General features: G+C 38.2%; 1 protein-coding gene and 1 long non-coding RNA gene across 4 annotated transcripts in view; one reads left to right on the forward strand and one right to left on the reverse strand.

Moving 5' to 3' along the window:
- LOC106092660 (myosin-I heavy chain) overlaps nt 1-22,340 on the forward strand; it is a 306,781-nt gene that overhangs the window by 153,565 nt on the left and 130,876 nt on the right. For all 3 annotated transcript variants that reach the window (XM_059362006.1, XM_059362007.1, XM_059362008.1), the window contains 2 exons: nt 12,387-12,630; nt 20,926-21,540. In XM_059362006.1, coding sequence (XP_059217989.1) covers nt 12,387-12,630; nt 20,926-21,540 — 859 coding nt within the window. The remainder of the gene's footprint in view (nt 1-12,386; nt 12,631-20,925; nt 21,541-22,340) is intronic.
- On the reverse strand, nt 8,576-10,538 carry LOC106092665 (uncharacterized). Its single transcript, XR_009396936.1, has 3 exons — nt 10,428-10,538; nt 10,198-10,241; nt 8,576-8,688 (listed from the first exon to the last, which is right to left on the reverse strand). It is a non-coding gene; the product is annotated as an uncharacterized LOC106092665 (long non-coding RNA).

A 22,340-nucleotide genomic window follows, 5' to 3' on the forward strand; every position in this document is an offset into this window, starting at 1 on the left:
TTGAATGAGTTTTAGGCCACGGTTGGATCTGGCGAATTTCAGATGTTTGTGTAGGTATTCAGGTTCTTTTGTGTAGATTACCTTGTACAGAAGAAGTAGACATCTGACATTCAGTAAGTTTGAAAAAGTTAAGTTAAATATTTGGTATGTAAATTGTGATATACGAGCTTGTCGACTTTTGTTAAACACATATCTTGCAATATCATTGTAAGCAACATTAAGCTTTCTACTGGTGTCTGCATCACAATTCGCAAATATCTCGCATCCATATAACAGTGTGGGAATTAAATAACTTTTTGCAAGTAACATTCGGATGTGAAAAGGAGTTGACAAGCGAACAGTCCATAAATTTCGCAGCATCCCACGTACTTTGCCAACTGTTGCATTAATGTGATTTGTCCACGTTAGGGTTGAATTAAAAGTCAATCCTAAATTTGTGGCTACTTGTACAAGATTCACTACAGAGTTACCAATTTTCACAACGAGATCATCAGTTATTGTCACATTTCTTTTACTTATCAGAATCAGTTTGGTTTTGGATGGATTTAAACATAATGCATTATTAACAGCCCAACAATGTATTAAGTCTAAATCAATATTTATGTTAGACACACAGGTTTGGATATCTTTCAGTTTGCAGTATGTGTAAAGTTGGACATCGTCAGCATACATTTGGATTTTAGATGTTGCAGGCACATCAGGCAGATCATTTATATACATGGAAAATAAAAGAGGGCCAAGGATAGAACCTTGAGGTACTCCTTTAAGGACATTCAGAGAGTTAGACCAACTATTGTTATAAAAAACAGACTGCGATCTTTGCGTCAAATATGATGATATCAGCTTGCAAGACGTCTCGGAGAAATTAAATAATTTCATAAGTTTTAGGACAAGAATATTATGGTTTACAGTGTCAAAGGCCTTACTGTGATCCAAAAGAAGGAGAAAGGATATCATTCCGTTATCCATACTTTGACGAAGGTTTTCAATTACATCAATCAGAACAGTGGTACAACTTCTTTTCTTTCTAAATCCAGATTGCCAGTTAGATAACAAATTTTCAGATTTCAGAAAATGCTCAATTTGGTTAGCCATTATGCGTTCCAGTGCTTTAGACAGGTATGGTAAAATGGCGATGGGACGGTACTCATTTTTTGATTTGCGAATAGGTACAATTTTTGCATGTTTCCATTCAAGCGGAAAAGTGGATTTAGTTAGAACAGTGTTAAATAGGTGGTTGTGAATATTTAATTGTTATTGTTTTCTCTGGAACACATCGATTGTATATTGAACAGATATGATTTTGAACAAATGATATTTGTTCATCCACAGAGTCAAAATGATAAATTGAGTCCCACGGTACTTCATCAGTAAGGTGATTCAGTAAATTGTAGTTTATTTTCTTAAAATCGCGGTAGGTAATTCTGTTGTCTTGATAGGTCATGACGTAGTTATATGTTAGAAACAGTAGGTCATGTTTAGAAAAACCAGGTGCAGCAAGTTGGTCATAAAACAAAACATTTGCAACATTGTTAACAAAAAATATATCCAGAATGCTGGATGAATGACTCGTAAAATGGGTGGGCACAGAAGTGTTAGTTGGTACTAAGCCCAACAGCTCCATCGAACTGGAAAAATGAGATTCAGACAATATATTGCTATTAAAGTCACCAGCTATAGCTATATTGTTGTAAGAAAACGAGATTGTTTCGATACAAGATAGGAGCATGTCATATGGTATATTGTTGTGGGGCCTGTAAACACAGCCAATCAGCATCTTCTCATTTGAATAACAGTTTATTTCTAGAAATAGGTATTCAATGCTGTCACCTTGTGATGACATACATTTAACAGTCGCATGTAGTCCAGATTTCAAAAATATAGCAACACCGCCACCATGACTTTGCCTATCGGCTCTAAATATGTTATATCCTGGTAAGGTATATATATTATCGCATATATCCGGGCGAAACCAAGTTTCAGATACACATATGGCATCTATAGCAGAATTCACAAAAGTATCTCGAAATTCATCCATTTTATTGTTCAAACTTTGTGCATTTATATGAACAATTGTAAGCCCAGGCATTTGGTTCTTAAAAATCTTCAGCATCAATTTGAGATTATCTCTGGAACCGCAAGAAGTGTCACTTGACATATGTAATACGCAAAAGCAATGCTAACAGTATGAATAGTTGACTTAAGTGCTGAGCTGTATTAAGGAAATTCGATTTAAATAGAGGCAAAACATATATATGATAACATAGAAAAAGGCATAGTAAAGCGAATATATAGTAACATACAATTAAAATTATTATATTAAATTTAATATGACACCAAAATATTTCAGGACTCAATATGAGCAACTGGTCTTTCAGGTGTTTCACGAAAGAGATTGGTAAGTTGCTCTATGTTTTCAACAAGCGTAGGGGAATCAGATCCAGGCCGTCTTACATAAACAAGGCCACGAAGCGAAAAAACAGACTCCAGATGTTTTTGTCGCTTAAGCTTCAGTGCATTTTGAAAAATTTTGTAATTATGGTTTGTCAGGTTCTCATTTATATAGAACGGTTTATTAGAGTCAAAACCTGCATGACTCAATACCAGGTTTGAATTAATTGATTTTCTAAACCTCGCAATATTTTTTAAGACAAAGTTTTTGTCAAATGGCGTTGCTAAATGAACCATAATTACAGAGTCTGAAGATGCAGTGTTTTTCTAATATTTTGAGTTAAAAAATAAATGTCTGTTTATTTCCTAAGCCCCTACAACAAGATCATTTTCATAATATTATGTGACCATTTAGCGAAGAAAGCTGGAAAGCAAAGGAAGTATGATTATTTTTATAACCTCCACCATAGGATGCAAAATGCAAATGTAAATTTTGCCCATGAACATTCCACTAAGGAACAGGGGCAAACTTCTCACATATCAATGAGTGCAGTCCGATACAAGTTTTAAGCTCAATGATAAGGGGCTTCATTTTATAGCCGAGTCCGAACGGCGTGCCGCAGTGCGACATCTCTTTAGAGAGAAGTTTTACATGGCATAGTACCTCACAAATGTCGCCAGCATTAGGAGAGGAAAACCACCGCTGTAATTTTTTTTTCTGATGGTCTCCCTAGGTTTCGAACCCAGACGTTCAGCGCCATAGGCGGACGTGCTAACCTCTGCGCTACGGTGGCAGAGTATACCCCCACCATAGATGGGGAATGACTAATTTCGTCATTCAATATATACATTCTTGATCGTCATGTCATTTTAAGTCGATCCAGCCCTGTCCGTCCGTCTGTCTGTCTGTTGAAAGCACGCTAACTTTCGAAGGAGTAAACCTAGTCTCTTGAAATTTTGCATAAATACTTTTTAATAGTGTAGGTCGGTTGGGATTGTAAATGGGCCAAATCGGTCCATGTTTTGATATAGCTGCCATATAAAGCGATCTTGGGTCTTGACTTCTTGAGCCTCTAGAGGGCTCAATACTCGTCCGATTCGATTGAAATTTTGCACGTAGTGTGTTGTATCACTCTCAACAACTGCGCTAATTATGGTTCAAATCGGCCCATGTTTTTATATGGCTGTCATATAAACCGATCTGGGATCTTGACTTCTTGAGCCTCTAGAGGGCGCAATTCTCATCCGATTTGGCTGAATCGATCTATAGCTTGACACAGCTCCCATATAAACCTATCTCCCGATTTTGCTTCTTGAACTCCTACAAGGCGCAATTCTTATCAGAATGAATTGGAATATTACACAATGACTTCTACAATGTTCAGCATTCATTTATGGTCCGAATCGGTCTATAACTTAATATAGCTCCAATATCATAACAGTTCTTATTCAATATTCTTTGTTTGCCCAAAAAGAGATACAGTGCATAGAACTCGACAAATGCGATCCATGGTGGAGCCCCGGTCGAACTCAAATGCAACAAGACATTAAAACGGATTCCACAAATCTCACTCCTAAGAATTTTGTGAATTTTTTCGTTTGGTTTTTGGGATATAAAAAATTGCCGACTTTCGACAAGCCCCCAAACCAAATTTTATTACAATACGATACCTCTTTCCTAACTCGAGCTAGAATTTTTCTAAGTCACCTCAATTCTTGGGTATTTTTTGTCGTTAACAGGTAAATGCAATTTTTTAAAGGGAGAATCGCAATGTATTTTTTTTCAAAAAATTTTCTCTAAGCCAAAATCTTCATGGCATTTTTTCCAACAAATTTTGTAATGAACATTTTTCCGAAAAACAAAAATCTAACAAAAATTTTTCTAACGTATAACTTGTAATATTTAATTATAAAATATTTTAATTACATCAGTTTAAGGACTCAGAAACACAATTTTAAAACCCCGGATTAATTTACATTTTAAAATAATTATTTATAATAAAATATTATTGTCCCTTTTTGCTCGGAATTCCATAATTCGCAATACAGTATTTAAGGCAACTGATATGGACCTCATAGTGATTAAGGAACGAAATATATCAGTCAGTAGGAATTGATCTTTTATGGACTTTATACCCTATATCGGGAGATCGGGCGATAGGTCTATAGGGCAGCTATATACCAGTCTGGTCCAATCTGGACCACACTTCACAGAAATGGTTGGGGGTCTACCAGAACTCACTGAGCGAAGGTGTAGAGGGATACTAGAACGGACTGTTTCACCAAAATCGGATGAAAAATACGACTTTTATGGGGTCAATGCACTATGTCTGGATATCGGTCTATATTGCAGCTATATCTAAATATTGTCCGATCTGGTCAACATTTAACAGGAATGGGTAAGGGTCTATCAGAACTTACTGTGTAAATTTTTATCGAAATAGCGTAATAAATTAATCTTTTATGGCCTTATTATCGTATATAAGGAGATCGGGCGGTTGGTCTATAGGGCAGCTTTATCCAAATAAGCCGATCTGGACCACACTTCACAGCAATAGGTAGGGGTCTACCAGAACTCACTGTGCCAAATTTCATCGAATTTGGCACAGTGAGAAGGTCTGGTGTACAAAGAATAAAAAATCACAGGGTTGCATGCGCATTAATCGGCCACGCTCTTTACTCGGACTGCGTCGACCCGAAAGGCTTCGCGTTAACCTTCAGTCCTCTGGCCTTCACCGCCAAACCGTCTGCCCTTTCATTTCCCCTTACTCCGTTATGACCCGGTAAACGATGCGTATTTTGCCATCCTCAGAGAAGGCGTTAATCTCCTTCTTACACTGTAAGACTGTTCGTGACCTCACCGTCCTAGTTATTATTGCCCTTATGGCCCAATTTTACTGTCCGTAAAGATGTTTACATTCGACGTCCTCGCGTTAGCACACACCACCTCACGCATTCCGTGACCGCCCGGATCTCCGCCTGTAGGACCGTATTATAGTCTGGCAGTCTAAAACAGATCTCAGTCCCTGGGTCCTCAATGTAGACCCTCAGGCCCACTCTGTCCTCAAGCTTTGATCCATCCGTGTAACATGATCTTCCAGATGTCAATAGAAGGGTTCCGTCAATCCAAAACTGTGTCGCTGCCAGCAGTGCCTCGTACTCGACCTCAAGGTTCATCTCAGGTAACCGATCCAGCTTTCCAATCGTCGCCTCGATTATACCGCGATGCTCCAATCCTCATGACATTGTCCCATCGCCTTAAGCCGCCGTGGCTGCCTCATACTTAATCTGTATGTCAATGGGTCGGATATCTATAATAGCCTCCAGTGCTCTAATGAGCGTGGTCCTCATCGCTCAGACTGTTGTATTGTCCTTATGTTGCATTTTTTTCTCCAAAGCAGTCCACCAAACTACTGAGGCGTAAGTAAGTATTGGTCTAATCACGCTCCCACAGAGCCAGTGAACTATCCTTGGATTCAGGCTCCATTTTGAGCCTACGGTCTACATAGTGCCCAATATGTGTGAGCCTTTTTAGTACGCTCCTGAATGTGACACTTCCGATTCAATTTCCTGTCCAAGATCACTCCTATGTATTTGACCTTGTCAGATATCGAAATCGTTTCGTTGAGGAAACGTGGTGCGTTAAATTGGCCCACCTTCGTCTTTCTCGTGAACAGGCATATTTCAGTCTTCTCTGGTTAACATTGAGACCTCTGGGTCTAGCCCTGTTATATGCCATATGCAAGACACTTTCGGCCTTTTGGCATAGCTGGTTCCGATTCCCTTCCGTTAGAAGTATGCATAGCAGACGAGTTCAAATCCCCCCTCATTCAGCACCCGTGATAGGTCATTTATGGTGGTCACCCATAGGAGTGGCGATGAAATTCCCCCCTGTGGCCTGCCTTGTGCCACTTTCTCCCTTATATTTATGTCATGGGACACACAATTTATCCACCTGTTCCTAAGCATATGGTTTATCTAATCTCTAAGGACCGGATCCAACCGGTATTGGCCTAAGGATGAGTATGTCGAAGGATTCTTCTACTTTATGCACAACTTTGTGGAGGGCCGTCTCCACCGACCTTCCCTTGACATAGGCATGCTGTTTGTATCTGAGCATTTCGCTGGATGTCCTACTCTATATCACGGTGTTCACAATACGTTCCATGATTTGAGTAGAAAGGACGTAAGGCTTATAGGTCTGTAGGCCTTTGATGTTGCATAACTTACCTTGCCGGGCTTGGGTATAAACACCACCCTCGCTTCCTGCCCGGATTTCGGAGCATACGCAAGTCCTAGGCACGCTGTGAAAATATTGGTCAGATGAGGCGACAGATAATGGGCCTTTTTCTATAGTAACGCCGGAAATATTCCATCAGGTCCGGGTGACTTAAATGGTTTGAAGCTCCTCAAGGAATCCTTCACCATAAATTCTGTAATTATAAACCTTCGATCAACATCATTATTCCAAAATTCCGATGTCTCCGCGAGTTCCGTCGTATCCTGTGGAAAATGGGTTTTCATCAAAAGCCCCAACATGTCCTTCGTTGTCTCTGCTCTCACTCCCATGTCGTCTACTAAAGTTTCAATTTGGACATGAGTTTTTGAGAGAAGTTTTTTCATCTTTGCGGCGTCATTAACGCTATCTCTTTTTCAATATTGCGAATCTCCCCAGTAATTCATGGTTTTTCTTGGACTGATATCCTTTATAGAAGAGGGCAACTATATTCGAAAGACCCCACCAGTGCAGTCGTAATCCTGTTGACATACTCGTCAATATCTTCTATGCTTGAACAATCTAAATTATCTTGCCCAAGTCTTCTTCTGACTAATCTTCCGAATTTTGTCAAGATGGTTTCCAACTTTTTCCGGAATCTTATCGGATTCGTCGTTGGCTGTGCTATTCTGAACTCAATGTAGAGAAGAGAAGGTGTGTTCCATGGAGGCCCTCCAGTTATGAACCTTATTTATAAGATTTTCCCAACATATCGTCACAACTTATACCTCCTCCCCAATCCTATTAACAAAGGTAGCCGTGTTACTAATATTAAGTATTATTAAGTCGTTAGTATTCAGGAACTCTGCCAGGTCTTGGCCCCGCTTTATAGTGTTGTTACTACCTCGCGAAGTGTGGTGAGAGTTTGCATCGCACCCTATTAGTACCTCGTTTCCTGTCTGTTTTGCTTTCCTCACCAGCCGTTGCAGTTCCGACGTGGGAGGCGGTGTCGGAGAATCGATAGGCAAATAAAGTGATGTCAGGTATGTTCCACCGTCTCCTTGTCTCACCACTGTTGCATCCGGCGTTGACAACTCTGGTTTAAATATATAATTCAAATTTTTATGAAAAATAACGCAGTGCCTCGGCCAAGTACCAGTGTTAGCACAGAATAATTGGTAGTTAATATGGTTCAGTCCAGAAACTTTGTTCCGGGTCACCCATGGCTCCTGAATTAAGGCAATATGAATCTTGCCCTTGCAGATTTTCTCCAACAAGCGTGTAGCAGTCTCGCCTCGGTGGAGGTTTACCTGGACTACCTCAATCATTGAAAGTGGGTGATGATCTCATCGTCTACTCCCTGTTCTTTAGACTACATTGACTTTGCTGTCACTGCCCTGCCTGATGTCATCGTATTAGGTTCTTTGTCTATCCTAGTCTTCTGAATCTTTATAAGGTCTGTAATGGTTCCATCGTCGGGTCCCTGTTCGTTAAGATGCACTGCCTGAAGTCTCAATACTAGGATCTTCCAAGATATCTACAAAATTATAAATACCCAGCTCTTGGGTATATGTGGGTAAATTCCCGGGTATTTACATAATTTACAAGGTAAATACCTTTTGCGTATTTACCCATCGCTCATCTCAAGAAGCGGGTAGTCACCCTTAAACTTTTATTTGTCCCGGTCGTTCTAAGTTTTTTGGGTTGGGCGTCCCCCAGACACTTGACCCCAAATTTTGATATTTTGCTTTTGGTTACCATAAGGGTGCAAACAAACTTTCCTCTAATAGAAAAAACAAACCAATAACCTGTGTTCTGCCAACACAATCAATGGATTTTTTTGGTTTTTATGACTTGAACATATTTATTGGCAGCAATGAAACGAAAATTTTATCCGCAATCTAATAATGGAATAAAAAGTTTTTGTATTAATATTTATGTTTATATACATTTATTCACTGTGTAAAAATATCATTTAAAAGAAATAACAAGATAAAATGGTTTGTTGAGTTGATTAACACTTTAACTCAGAGACGTAGCCAGGCTCGGACCAGAGGCTCCCCACCCCAAAATGATTTTGTCTATAGAAAAAAGAATTAAATTAAATTTAATCTAACCAAAAAAAAAAAAAAAATTAGTAAAAATTATTAAAATGACAAAATTTCATATTTATAATTTTCTACAGAGACAAAATTTTGATCGGACCTGGACTACTGTAAAATAATTTTTCTCAAGTAAAAAATTATAACTTTTTCTCAAATTTTTATGAAATTTTTTCTAGACAAAACTTTATCACAATTTTTCCTAAATACATAAATAAATAAATTTTAATAATACAGCGTAACATTCCCTTAAGCCCGGGGCGGACCTCCCTCGAAATAATTTTTTTAAAGACAAAATTTCATTAAAATTTTTCTTTAAGGTAAAATTTCAACAAAAAGTTTTTCTAAATCCTAGATATTATAGATGTTTTGCCAAACTATCTCGAATTTTATTATAAAGCCAAAATTGCTGTGCCTGCTCAATGCATTTTCATGTAGTGTCAAAAAATTAATTTGCTTAAACATTTTTAAATTTTTTTTATTTAATGAAAAATCACAAAATATAACATTTTTCCTATGTATAGATAAAATTTGAAAGACATTTTTTCTAAAGGCAACATGGAATGTGAGTAAAATGAGCTCGAAATTACTTTTTCTAAAATAAAGATTTTAATAAATTTCAAAAAAATTTTTTCAAACGAAAACATTTTCTTATTTTTTTTTTTTTAAGGAAATTTGTAAAAATTTTTGAAAAAATAAAAGATTTTCTTTATATTTCCTAAGCCGCAACGTACTGACATTGACATAAAATACATGCTGGCTTAACGCTATAAATTTATTTTTTCAATATAGAAACCATCAAATGCAATAAGACACTAAAATGGATTCCAGAAATCTAACTCCTAAGAATTTTGAGAAAAAATGTTGGTGGATATTTTTGGATGTAAAAAATTGACGAGTTTCGACAAGCCAATTTCCCCCTAAACATGACCTTAAATCATGGGAAAATTTGTTTTTAACTAGTTTAAGTCGTCCACTTTACGTCAATCGAAATATCATTGGGATACCTCTTTCCTAGCTCGAGCTGGAACTTTTCTTGGGTATTTTTCTGCTCATTCGTATTTAATGGACCAATGACATTTTCTTTGAAGACCGAATCACCCATATTAATTTACATTTTAAAATAATAATTTCAAATGAAACCATTTCGTTTTTTCCTTGGAATTTCTAAATTTACAATACAGTATTAAATGCAATTGATACGGAGCTCATAGTGAGTTAGGATCGAAATCTATCAGTCAATAGCAAGCAGCGTTGATTCTAATAGAAATCTATTAGTTCTGTAGGTCTTGACCGTTGCGCTGGACACAGTAACATATTTTTTTAAAAATTTTAAAACCTACATTTTGATTCTTTCACAAAAATCTTTTAACAATGAAGAGATTGCAATGAAAAGATCTGAATACCCACCTTAAGTAAGGAAATGTATTTAAATAATATCAGCCGGCGGACTTTTATCTATGAGCCCAAATTTTATATTACACTTACGGTTCTCGCTAGGCCATTTGACATCAATTATTTATTGATTTCATCTACCGAGTAAAAATTAGTGGACAAAGAAAGAAAAAAGATTACAACAGCAATAACTTGGATATTTCTTCGTATTTCTTAATTTCTAGTTCTACCACTTTTGCAATAAATTAGGAAAACACCTAGGATTTATAAATACATGATGCAAATTATTGCAATATACGCCAATAATCGGATGTAATTTTTACCGCACATCTTTTCCATTAAACGCGGACTTTCGATCGATTTTAATAAAGCTCATAGGAGAAATAAGCGGCATCATTTAAGCAGAACGTAGATTTTTTTTTTGAAATATTTAACTTTTCTTGTTGCATAATTTTTTCAATTTGCTTATGGAAATAAATGTCATTTAAAACCAATTGACACAACAATAACCTGTTGAAATCATAAAACTAGTTGGAGAGTAAATGAAAATGAGCGCAAAAGAAAAAGAACTTCGGAGGCTTTGAAAGATCGGCCTATAAATAGTGTGTTCACAAGCAGTACAAAGATTAGCTCTGACTTAAACCAAATGTCACCGCCTATGAGCCAGTTCCTGCACCCAGTAGCGACTAAATTTTCAACAAGTAAAAAGGCATTAAGTTTGACCCGGCCGAATTTTGGATACGATGAAAATTGGATAACTTACGCGCCCAAATTCGGCACGGACATTGAGTGGTCTTATAAATATAAGTCACTGTTACTGAATTTTGTATTTAAAATTTCAACAAAATCGGGTAATAAATAAAGCTTTTATGATCTTCAGACCCTTAACGGGCATATCGGTCTATATGACAGCTACATCTAAATACAATACATGCTATTTTTACCATATTTGGGTCGGATGGCGGGTGTCTTAAAACTACTTCACTTTCAGTGAAATTGGATAAAAAATAATGCTTTTATGGGCTTCAGACCCTTTTTCGGGAGATCGGCCTATATGGCAGCTATATCTTAATATAGTACGATCTGAACCATATTAAGAATCGAAGTTGAGAGGCCTGAAACTACGCACCGTTTCAAATTTCAGCAAAATCGGTTAAAAAATAAAGCTTTTATGGGCTTCAGACCCTTTATCGGCAGATCGGACGATATGGCAGCTATATCTAAATATAGTCCGATCTGAACCATATTTGTGTCAAATGATGGGAGGCCCAAAACTACTCACTGTTTAAAATTTCAGCAAAATCGGGTGAAAAATAAAGTTTTTAGGGGCATTAGACCCTTTATCAGAAAATCGGTCTATATAGCAGCTATATGGTCCGATTTGGCCCGTTTAAGAACTTAACCAGCGTGCATCAAAAAGACGTATCTGTACCGAATTTCAGCTCAATATCTAAATTTTTGAAGGCTGTAGACTGATTACAACAGACGGACGGACAGACGGACATCGTTAAATCGTCTTAGAATTTTACGACGATCCGAAATATATATACTTTGTAGGGTTGGAAATTGATATTTCGATGTGTTGCAAACGGAATGACTAAATGAATATATCCCCTATCCAATCCGGGTCCAAATTTCTAATCAATAATAGAAATTCCTTTATAGTCGTGTGTCAGGGATTGTCCAAGTTTATGATTTTCATTTTTTCTGTATTATCTCTACTCCTTTTGGGTGTTTAAAAAATTCGACCACCAAAAAAATCTCTCTCCCAAGCCCCAGCTTTACCTTGATTGGCACATGGCGAAACTCAAATGTCATATTGCGCTTAGAAATACGCATGTTTAACCCTTTGAAAAGTTTTTTATTGTAGAAATTTTATCATTATAACACTAATTTGATGCTCATTTCCAGAATATAGCATATAGTAAGATATCATTTAAAATTTTATCAAATATGTCAAATATACCTTCTTTAAAGCTTCATTAAGATTTGCGAATACGGCCGTTAGAAAACAAAAAAGCTGTGTTCACAACATTTGACATTTAAAGATTTTAGGAAATTAAAACTAAAGTGTCAAACTGAACAAACTGGCCGCATGACTACCTCATAAGTTTCCACTGTAATACCTTGCATCACAGTATGTAAGGTCTAATAAGTCGTATATGCTTTTTTGAATGGTTCCCCAAAATCAATTATTAATCAAGTCGATTGAAACGATTGCGTTGACATCGATTAAAATTTATATACGTTAATCTAAAATGGAGTTATTTTTCTTTTTACAGAATTGTCAATGAGGAAATAAGAGCATTGTCCCAAATGGCGGAACAGATGACCCTAATGCGGCATAATGCATTATCTCCAACAGTCAAGTATGAAGATAACAATGAAAATTTAAACTACGATGCTTTAGATTTGGACAACATTTTTGCATTTTTGAGTGATGTTACGTCCAGTAATTCAGAGAACGCCATATCTGTAACCAGTAGTAATAACAATGGCACTGCAATGCAAGAAGTAAACGCGGCGGTAAGTGTATAACTTAATAACACATGTTATTGTTGTAGGATTAGGATATAGGGTCAAATTAGTGAGCTAACGTTAAATCATACAATTTTGGTTCATTTAGATAGTAACGACAGAGTCGCTACCAACTCAACTTACTTGAGCCGATAATTATAATTTTCTTTCTGAACACTTCTTTTAAGAGGCCTCAATTTTTATATCCTCCACGATAGGATGGGGATATACTAATTTCGTCATTCTGTTTGTAACTCCTCGAAATATTCGTCTCAGACCCCATAAAGTATATATATATTTTTGATCGTCATGACATTTTTTGTCGATCTAGCCATGTCCGTCCGTCTGTCTGTCGAAAGCACGCTAGCATTCGAAGGAGTAAAGCTAGCCCCTTGAAATTATGCACAAATACCTCTTATGGTCTTAGGTCGGTTGGGGTTGTAAATGGACCATATCGGTTCATGTTTCGATTTAGCTGTCATATAACCCGATCTTGGATCTTGACTTCTTGAGCCACTAGAGGACGCAATTCTTATCCGATTTGGCTCAAATTTTGCGTGAGGTGTTTTCTTATGATTTCCAACAACTGTGCTAAGTGTGGTTGAAATCTTTCTATAACCTGATATAGCTGCCATATAAACCGATCTGAGTTCTTCACTTCTTGAGCCTCTAGAGAGCGCAATTTCTATCCGATTTGGCTGAAATTTTGCACGACGTGTTTCGCCATGACTTCCAACAACTGTGCCAAGTATGGATCAAATTGGTATATAACCTGATATAGCTGTCATATAAACCGATCTTGACTTCTTGAGCCACTACAGGGCGCAATTTTTAACCGATTTGGCTGAAATTTTTTTATGATTTCCAACAACTGTGCTAAAAATGGTTGAAATCGGTCCTTAACCTGATATAGCTTTCATATAAACTTATCTGTGGTCTTTACTTCTTGCGCCTCTAGAATACGCAATTCCTATCCGATTTGGCTGAAACTTTGCACGACATGTTTCATTATGACTTTCAATAACTGTGCAAAGTATGGTTAAAATCGGTTCATAACCCGATATAGCAGCCATATAAACAGATCTGGGATCTTGACGTAATTCTTATTCGATTTGGCTGACATTTAGCATGAGGTGTTTTGTTATGATTTCCAACAACTGTGCCAATAACGGGCGAAATCGATGCATAACCTGATATAGCTGTCATATAAACCGATCTGGGGCCTTGACTTCTTGAGCCTTTAGAGGGTGCAAACCCTATCCGATTTAGCTAAAATTTTGCACGACGTGCAATGTATGGTTCAAATCGGTTCATAATCCGATATACAATAGAAGTCATATAAATCGATCTGGGATCTTCTTGAGCCTCTACAGGGAGCAATTATTAACTGATTTGGGTGAAATTTTGTACAACCGCTCCCCCATGACCTTCAACATACGTGTCTGAGTCGGCCTATAACCTAATACAGCTCCCCTATAAAACGATCTCTCTATTTTTCTTTTTAAGCCCCTAAAGGCGAAATCCAACATTTATTCCATTATGGACCGAATCGGACCATAACTTGAAATAGCTCCAATAGCATATTGGAGCTATTTCCAATTCTTTTATCCTTTCCTTCCTTTCTTTAATCCTTTCCTTTCCGTTTTTTGCCTAAAAAGAGACACCGGGAAAAGAACTCGACAAATGCGATCCATGGTGGAGGGTATATAAGATTCAGCCCGGCCGAACTTAGCACGCTTTAACTTGTTTATATTGATAAATTCATATATTATTTATTAATTGTTCTCCGATTGGCTGGGGATTGATATATACAATATATTATTACTCTCCAGCACCAAACTAGAAGTTTTAATTTTCACAAGATTTGGTTAAAATGTGGTATATAATGTTAACTAATGCCTATAAATACTCACCAAACATCAGACAGAAAGGTCAAAAGGTAGTTTTTCAGGAATTCCCGGGATCCGAGTCGCGACTGTAAAATGGACTTAAAATGCCGGAATTCTTGGGACGGGATTTTCCGACGAAAAACTTGAAAGTTGGACTGTAGAGACAGTTTGGGAGAAGAGTACTAGCATAAGATGACAGAATCGATCCGTTTCAGCTAATAATATATAGAGATAAAATGCTGTAACAGAAAAGAAAGAAAGGCTTTAAGGAGAGCAAGAAGCCATATCGACGGATGAGTTTATACGGAGGATTTGTCCATTTATTGCCCTTTTACATTGACTTCAATTCCCTTTTCTGGGCTTTTTCGTCTGCTATTCCATCCAAAAAATTTTAGTGCTCTGCTTGGCATGTCCACCTGGAGGACATCCGACGCCCGAGGGAACTGAGGCGAACAATAGTAATACGGGTCCAAGAACATTTGCTTATGTCTCTAAAGACAGCTTGGTGATGGTAGTTGTTGATAAAGGAGAAGAACAGGACTGCCTACATAGCAACAATTGGAGTTGGATAGTCAATGGGCTGTCATCTGTATACTCCGATGTCCTTGCGGAATTACCTGGGCCTCCTTCAGGTTGTGACTTTGCAGGCTGGTATCGGGGCCGATACACACTAATTTCTTTCGGTGAACAACCATTCAAAACGTATCGTTGCGACCTAAAAAAGATTGGCCAGGCGTACCAATGGATTTAATCAAAATGGAGGATAGTCCTTCTCCATCCATATTTGAGACTAAGGGACTGTAATCCCAATATTACAACCACTGACTGAAAGATTGAATCTGGCTGATGGCGACCAGAGAATGCAGTATTCGTACTATGCTCCGGCTGAAAGTGTATGGAAGCGGTGGGATTGGGGAGTCTGGAGACGACTCAGCAGTTGTTGCTGAACACTTGTCTGAGGAACTATCGACCACATCGCTAATGTCTGGAGGAATGCAAGAGACTGAAAGTCCCCCTTGCCACGATTAAAACAGAAGGGGAAGGCGTTGAAACGGAACCTGTGTTGGTCATACGTGCTATTGAGCTCAAGGTGTGCGCCAGCGGGGAAGGACGGAAATCAAAAGCCTCTTCGACAGCAGCGGCTACTGAAGTACCTAAGAAGGAAACGCCCACACCACAAGTGTCCAGTGTCCTGATGGAGAGTGGTTCCACTGCTTTCTCACCTGCCCCTGGATCCAGAAGGAAACTCGAACGAATCTTGTGAGGATGAACTCCTGGCGGGAAGTGAATACGAGGCTAAGGCAACTGAATCATGACTATGGTCCGGTTTGTGTAGAACATCTTCGATATTGAAAGACGGCTTCCCATGGCAGGAGAATTTGATGTTCTTCTTATCCAGTAACCATGGCTGAGTGGAGGAATGGTTCGTGGACTAAGAATTCCTGGTATGGGAAATGGGAGACACAGAGCCTGTATTATTGCAAAGAGTAGTCTAAATGTTTTTCTTCTTCCGTCGCTTAGAACTGAAGATTCAGTAGTAGCAAGCCTTGAAATGAATAAATCTTATTACCGGCTGGATTTCCTATATATATCATATGATTCAGAGATGGCGCCTTTAATCCCTCAGTTGCTGTTTGATACTTCCTACTCACTGTGGGAAGTGATGCTAATGCACATCACCAGATATGGGGAAAATCGGATATAAATGAAAATCCCGGGTGAACTGCTTATCAAATATATTATAAGCTGCAGTCTGGCGATTTATAATAAATGGAATAAAGCGAGGAGGTACTAGATATTACCCTTGTGTTGGAAGATCTAAGCGGAAGAATATGGGACTGGGAAGTAATGGATAAACACAGCTTCTCTGATCATCGGCATATTAGTTTCAGCCTTGGGGAAAACATTGCAGAAGTAATCCCTCGGGTAAACAGAAAAAAATCGAATTGGGATAGATTTCAGCACACATTCTGCACGACTATCCCTTCTGGACCAGAAAGGGAAGCGGAAACTGTGGAGGATATAGAGATAATGGTCAAGCGGATCACGAAGGTCCTGAATGACTCGCTTGTGTCTGTATGTACTAGTGCCAAGCCAAGGGGAAAACTGCGAGCGGCATGGTGGACCACACGATTGGGACATCTATAAGGCTGAGCTAAGAAAACAAAAGGGCGAGCACAACAACAAGGTCTCAGATCAAATCCTGGGTGATATTATGCAGCTCGATTCTATCTTCGAGACATAATAGGGTGGGATATATTCAGAAGTCAGAGAATGCATGGAGAATGTCGATTGAGGAAACACTGGAACTTCTCATTGACACACATTTCCCGGGAAACTCTCCAGCGAACAACGTGGCTTTAGAAGAGGTTGTCACTGGTGTGCATTCATCGGAGGTTATTGGGAAAATTTTGTCTAAGCCGAAAACCTTTGGGCGATAAAAAGTTTCGACTTCTTTAAGTCGCCAGGCCGTGATGATGTATCACCGGTTGAATTACAAGCTGTGTCCAACAGACTGGCTTCTTCGATTAGGGAGATATACTCTGTTAGTATCAACATATTGTATATACCTGTGCGATTTTCATTTTAATAGCAAGAAAACCGTACCATACGAAAGCGAAAGATTTTCGCCCTTCATGATGAAGACCTTTGAGAGGTTGATAGAAACATATCTTAGAAAAGAATCATTGGAGACCACCTGTCTCGGCAATATACAATGGTAGCATTTCTTGACAATGAAGGTGCTTTGAATAATATAATAATATATCAATCATGAAGGAGTTGGAGTTTCTAGGCATCAACACCACCGTAAGAAAGTGTATTAATAACTTACTTACTTACATACTGTCACCTCTATTTTGGAATATAACCATAAACAATATATTATTGTCCCTGGAAGAAAAAGGTGTAAATGTATGGTGATGACGTGGCTATTGCAGATAGGGGGAAGTTTCCCAGCACTCTTAGAGATGTACTTCAGAAAGCTCTATGTGCCACAGCAAAGTGGGCTACCGAAAGTGGTCTAGGAGTAAATCCGTGCAAGACAGTAGGAGTTGTTTTCAGCAGGAGATACAAGTTACTATAGATCATATCACACTACATGTTCTTGTCTTATGACATGTCACTTTTTATGTATCATTGGTATTTTATTATGTTGGTCAAAATTGCCAATTTACATACGATTCATCATTTTAGCTATCATCAAGTTTGTTATTTTTGTATAACATAGCCAAAAAATGTGAGCAAAAGCTGATTTTTTTAATGGCTACAAATTGTTTAAGTTGAGGGAAAGCTGTTTAAGTCATGAAGTTGTGAAAACAATTTATTTGGTTTCTTTCATTCAACTGACACAAAAACAGCTGCTTTCTGTAAGAAAGTAAACTCTTGCTCTATACACCTGCAAGAGAGAGTCAAAAGTTGGAGGCTTAAACCTAGTGTCATGCACTGGGTATATACTGCAGTTGTCAGACCTAAAATGATATATGGTGTTGTAATCTGGTGGACGGTGCTTCAAAAATCCACCTACTGTTCAATACTCAGCTGGATCCAAATAATGGCTTGTTTGTGCATCACAGTCGCACTGATCACGACACCATCTGATGCAATGCATTTAGTGCTACGGCGCCAACGGACACTGTGTTATTTTTGATATAATGTCTGATGTTCCAGGTAGTGTATATGCATATACATTGCCTGAGTCGCTTTTTGATTAAAAGTGCTGTACCACTTTTCCTAATCGAATCCATTGAAACTTCAATATCCCTGGTAATAGAAGTTACAAGACCACTGCAGTGTGTATCAAGCGGAGATCCTTGCAATGAAATAAGTAGTAGAATGACGAAGATATAACATCATAACGACGACTGGCATAAGTATTTTCTGAGACAGCCATTAAATCCTTGGATAATATATTTATGAATTCAAAACCCGCCTTCGACTGTCGCAGATCGCTCAACAAGTTGGACAAACATTTCAAAATTCACCTGTTCAGGTTGACGGGCCACAGAGATATGGCAGGGAATAGTAGAGCAGACGAGCTTGCGAGACTAGGAACTACCTTACACATTCCAGGAGAACTGGAATCTGTGCGTATAAATCGAGAGATCGGTCTGTATGGCAGCTTTATTCAAATCAAGACAGATTTCGGCCGAATTGAAGAAGGATGTCGAAGGTCCTAACACAACTCACTGTCCCAAATATTGGCGACATCGGACAATAAATACGCCTTTTGTGAGCCCAAACCTTAAATCGAGAGACCGGTCTATATGGCAGCAATATCCAAATATGGACCGATCTGGGCCAAAGTGCAGAAAGATGTCGAAGAGCCTAACACTACGGCTTTTATGGGCCCTTAAATCGAGAGCGGTCTATATGGCAGCTATATTCAAAACTGGACCGATCTGGGCCAAATTGCAGAAAGATGTCGAGTCACTGTCCCAAATTTCGTCGACATCGGACAATGAAAGCGCCTTTTGTGGGCCCAAAACCTTAAATCGGGAGATCGGTCTATATGGCAGCCATATCAAAATCTGGACCGATTGGGGCCAAATTGAATAGGATGTCAAGTGGCCTAACGCAACTCACTGTCCCAAATTTCATCAATATCGGATATTAAATGTAGCTATTATGGGCCTAAGACCTTAAATCGGCGGATCGGTCTATATGGGGGCTGTATACAGATAAAGTCCGATGTAGCCTATCTTCGAATTTAACCTGCCGATGGATAAAACAAGAATCTCTGCAAAGTTTCAGCTCAATATCTTCATTTTTAAAGCCTGTAGTGTGTATTCAATAGACAGACGGTCAGACGAACGGACAGCTGGATGGACGTGGCTAGATTGTCTTAGATTTTTACGACGATCAAGAATATATATACTTTATAGGGTCGGAAATGGATGTTTCGATGTGTTGCAAACGGAATGACAAAATGAATATACCCCCATCCTTCGGTGGTGGATGTAAAAATAATACTACAACTAGCCGATTACATGATGAATTACTAGTAGTTCTTTTATCTTAAGTAAAGTTATTCTAAACAGCTAGTGCTGGTTAAATCAAGGGGTTTATATCAATTCAGTGATGTCGGTTTAGTATTGCTGTCTTTCCTTTGTGAGCTTTCCTAAAGCTTTAAGTGGTATGGTAGTTGCTTAAGTACTTTTGCATGTACGAGATGAAATCCTGGACTTTTTGCTCTTGATACTTTTAATATCTGTAAGTAATTCCTTTATGGTTACTTTGGGGATCCGATCTTGGTATATAGCTTGCATATTTTCCATTATTGGAAGTCTGAAGTCTTTGCAACAATTTTGCTTAAATGACGTGCGAAAACAGTGGCTTTTCTGCATCCGTCTTTGTCCTACATGTACATTTTGCATGACCCTCAATTGGTTGATTCATTAATTTCATTTTAGCTTCTTTGTTGCTATCCAAAAAGAGTAATTTGTCTTATGAACTTAAAATTTTTACATTTCTGTATTTAATTTCTAATTGTTTTATATCTGGTGGAGATCTTTTCTTCTGCCATTTCTTACGCTGTTTTCTTTTTGTTTTACCAAACTTATTATAAATTATAGATATGTGTTGCCTTGTATTATTTTTTTTATTCGTAGGAGTACTACGCAATCTTGCTTTTGTATGGTTTTGAACTTCTTTTTCGAGAAATTCTGGAGTTTGAATTTGAAAATAAGAGTCAATTCTGTTTATGACCAGATTTTTAAAATAATTCCAGTCTGTGGCTGGGCTCTAATTTTAGTTGTGAACAGCCTGGAACTCCAGTTAATTTGTTCAGGATTGAAGTCGCCCCCAACTATAAATCTAGTTTTATATTTTTCCAATAACCTTGAATTATCGATGTGTTTAATGTTGTGTCTTGGTGGACTGTGGACAGATGTGACTGCCAATTTTTGGCCATTCTTAATAATAGTTTTTGTAGTTACTTGAAAATATTCTGTTTGTATTTTATCTTCTTCCCAATAATTGAAGATGGGTGCATGAATTTAAGCGAAATTTTGTATACCAACCCAAAAATCACCTCCAAACGAAAATTTAGGCCGATCGGGACAGTATGGGATTCAAACGAAAGCGGTCCGCCCCCCAAAAATTTTGCACTAAATGGACATATACACCGAACGGGGCAAGATGGGACTCAAGAAAGTTATTTGAGAGTAGAATACGAAAATTGTATAAAAATTAGGGCCAATTCCCGGGGAGTATGCCCACCACAAAAGTATGTGAACATGTTTACCAAACGGGAAGATATAAGATTATAATGAAAGTTATTTGAGAGTTAAATAGGAATATAACTGATTTTCAAATTTGGACCATGTCAAAAGGGGGCTTATATTTATGGGTATTGCGAAACACACCGTCAGCTAGTATTCAATTAAATTAATGAATTTCTACATGTCTTCCACAGATCGAACATGATGTTAGAAACAATGGTGTGGGTTCACCATCAACAAATATCCCTCCGCCGCCACAAGCTGTTATTTGTATTGAAAACAAGAGTAATAAATCGATAGAACAAGAACCCATTTACGAAGCTGTTAAAATTGTCGATACAGTAAAGGATGAACGACAAGGACCCAGAACTGATATATTCTCCAGTTCTGGACCAAATAGAAACTCAAACTGCCGCAACAGTAGTTTAGATACTGCCCCAAAGAAACCTCCTTCAAACAAGCGAAATCCATCCTCAAGTGATGTATTTTACGAAAGGGAACAGCGACGAAAATATAGAGTTGAAAAGAAGATACTTGAAATGAATCAACGTAATATAGAAAGCAGGAAAGAATTACACAACACCGCCGAATACTATGATATTAAAGAGTTTGCAATAAATTATTTTAATATACATCAAAAAATTTTAGAAGATTCTTCTTTTGACACAACCTCAACAACAATGCAACTATCACCCCGCCAAATGACTGTCGATGAAATGACAACATTTTTAAATAGTGATTACATCCCAACATCGCACATTCATCTCTACGATCCAGAAAATGTTGCAATTGCCTGTTTACTTTTTCGGGTAAGTACAATAGATCCAAATATTGTCCGATGTAGGCATAAATTTGTACGGATGCCGAAGTCTGCTTGTTGCTTACGCTAAGTAGAATATAGTGCAACCGAAATACAATGAAGCTGAAAACGTTTAATAGTGTTATTCCTCTTCAGTTTTTACACTGTGTGAGGTCACAATTTTTTGTGATTGTGTTCATAATTCTCTGTTTCCAATTTATGGGAACAACGTTTGAATCTAAGGGATTTCCGATGATTGATTAGGGTGATAAATTGGTTAGCTGTTCGTCGAAGATGTTATCACGAGCGGCAGATTTGCCGACTTTGAGTGAAATAGAACGGAGGCCACCATAGCGCAGAGGTTAGCATATCCGCCTATGACGCTGAACGCCTGGGTTCGAATCCTGGCGAGACCATCAGAAAAAATTTTCAGCGGTGGTTTTTCCCTCCTAATGCTGGCAACATTTGTGAGGTACTATGCCATGTAAAACTTCTCTCCAATCGCACAGCGGCACGCCGTTCCGACTCGGCTATAAAAAGGAGGTCCCTTATCATTGAGCTTAAACTTGAATCGGACTGCACTCATTGATATGGGAGTTTGCCCCTGTTTCTTAGTGGAATGTTTATGGGCAAAATTTGCAATTTTTGAGTGAAACAGAACGGCCTCGATTTCTTCACTGGTGGGTGGGACTGAAGATAATCCTTACGTGAGTTTCCACGTACTGGAACAATTAGTGTTTCTGAGCTTGCGTTCTCGCGGTGCTGGTCCTTTGGAACTGAAAAATCCATGGCATCGTTCTAATGGCTGTT

The sequence above is a fragment of the Stomoxys calcitrans genome, chromosome 2 (genome assembly GCF_963082655.1).
Source record: "Stomoxys calcitrans chromosome 2, idStoCalc2.1, whole genome shotgun sequence".
Classification (NCBI taxonomy): Eukaryota; Metazoa; Arthropoda; class Insecta; order Diptera; family Muscidae; genus Stomoxys; species Stomoxys calcitrans.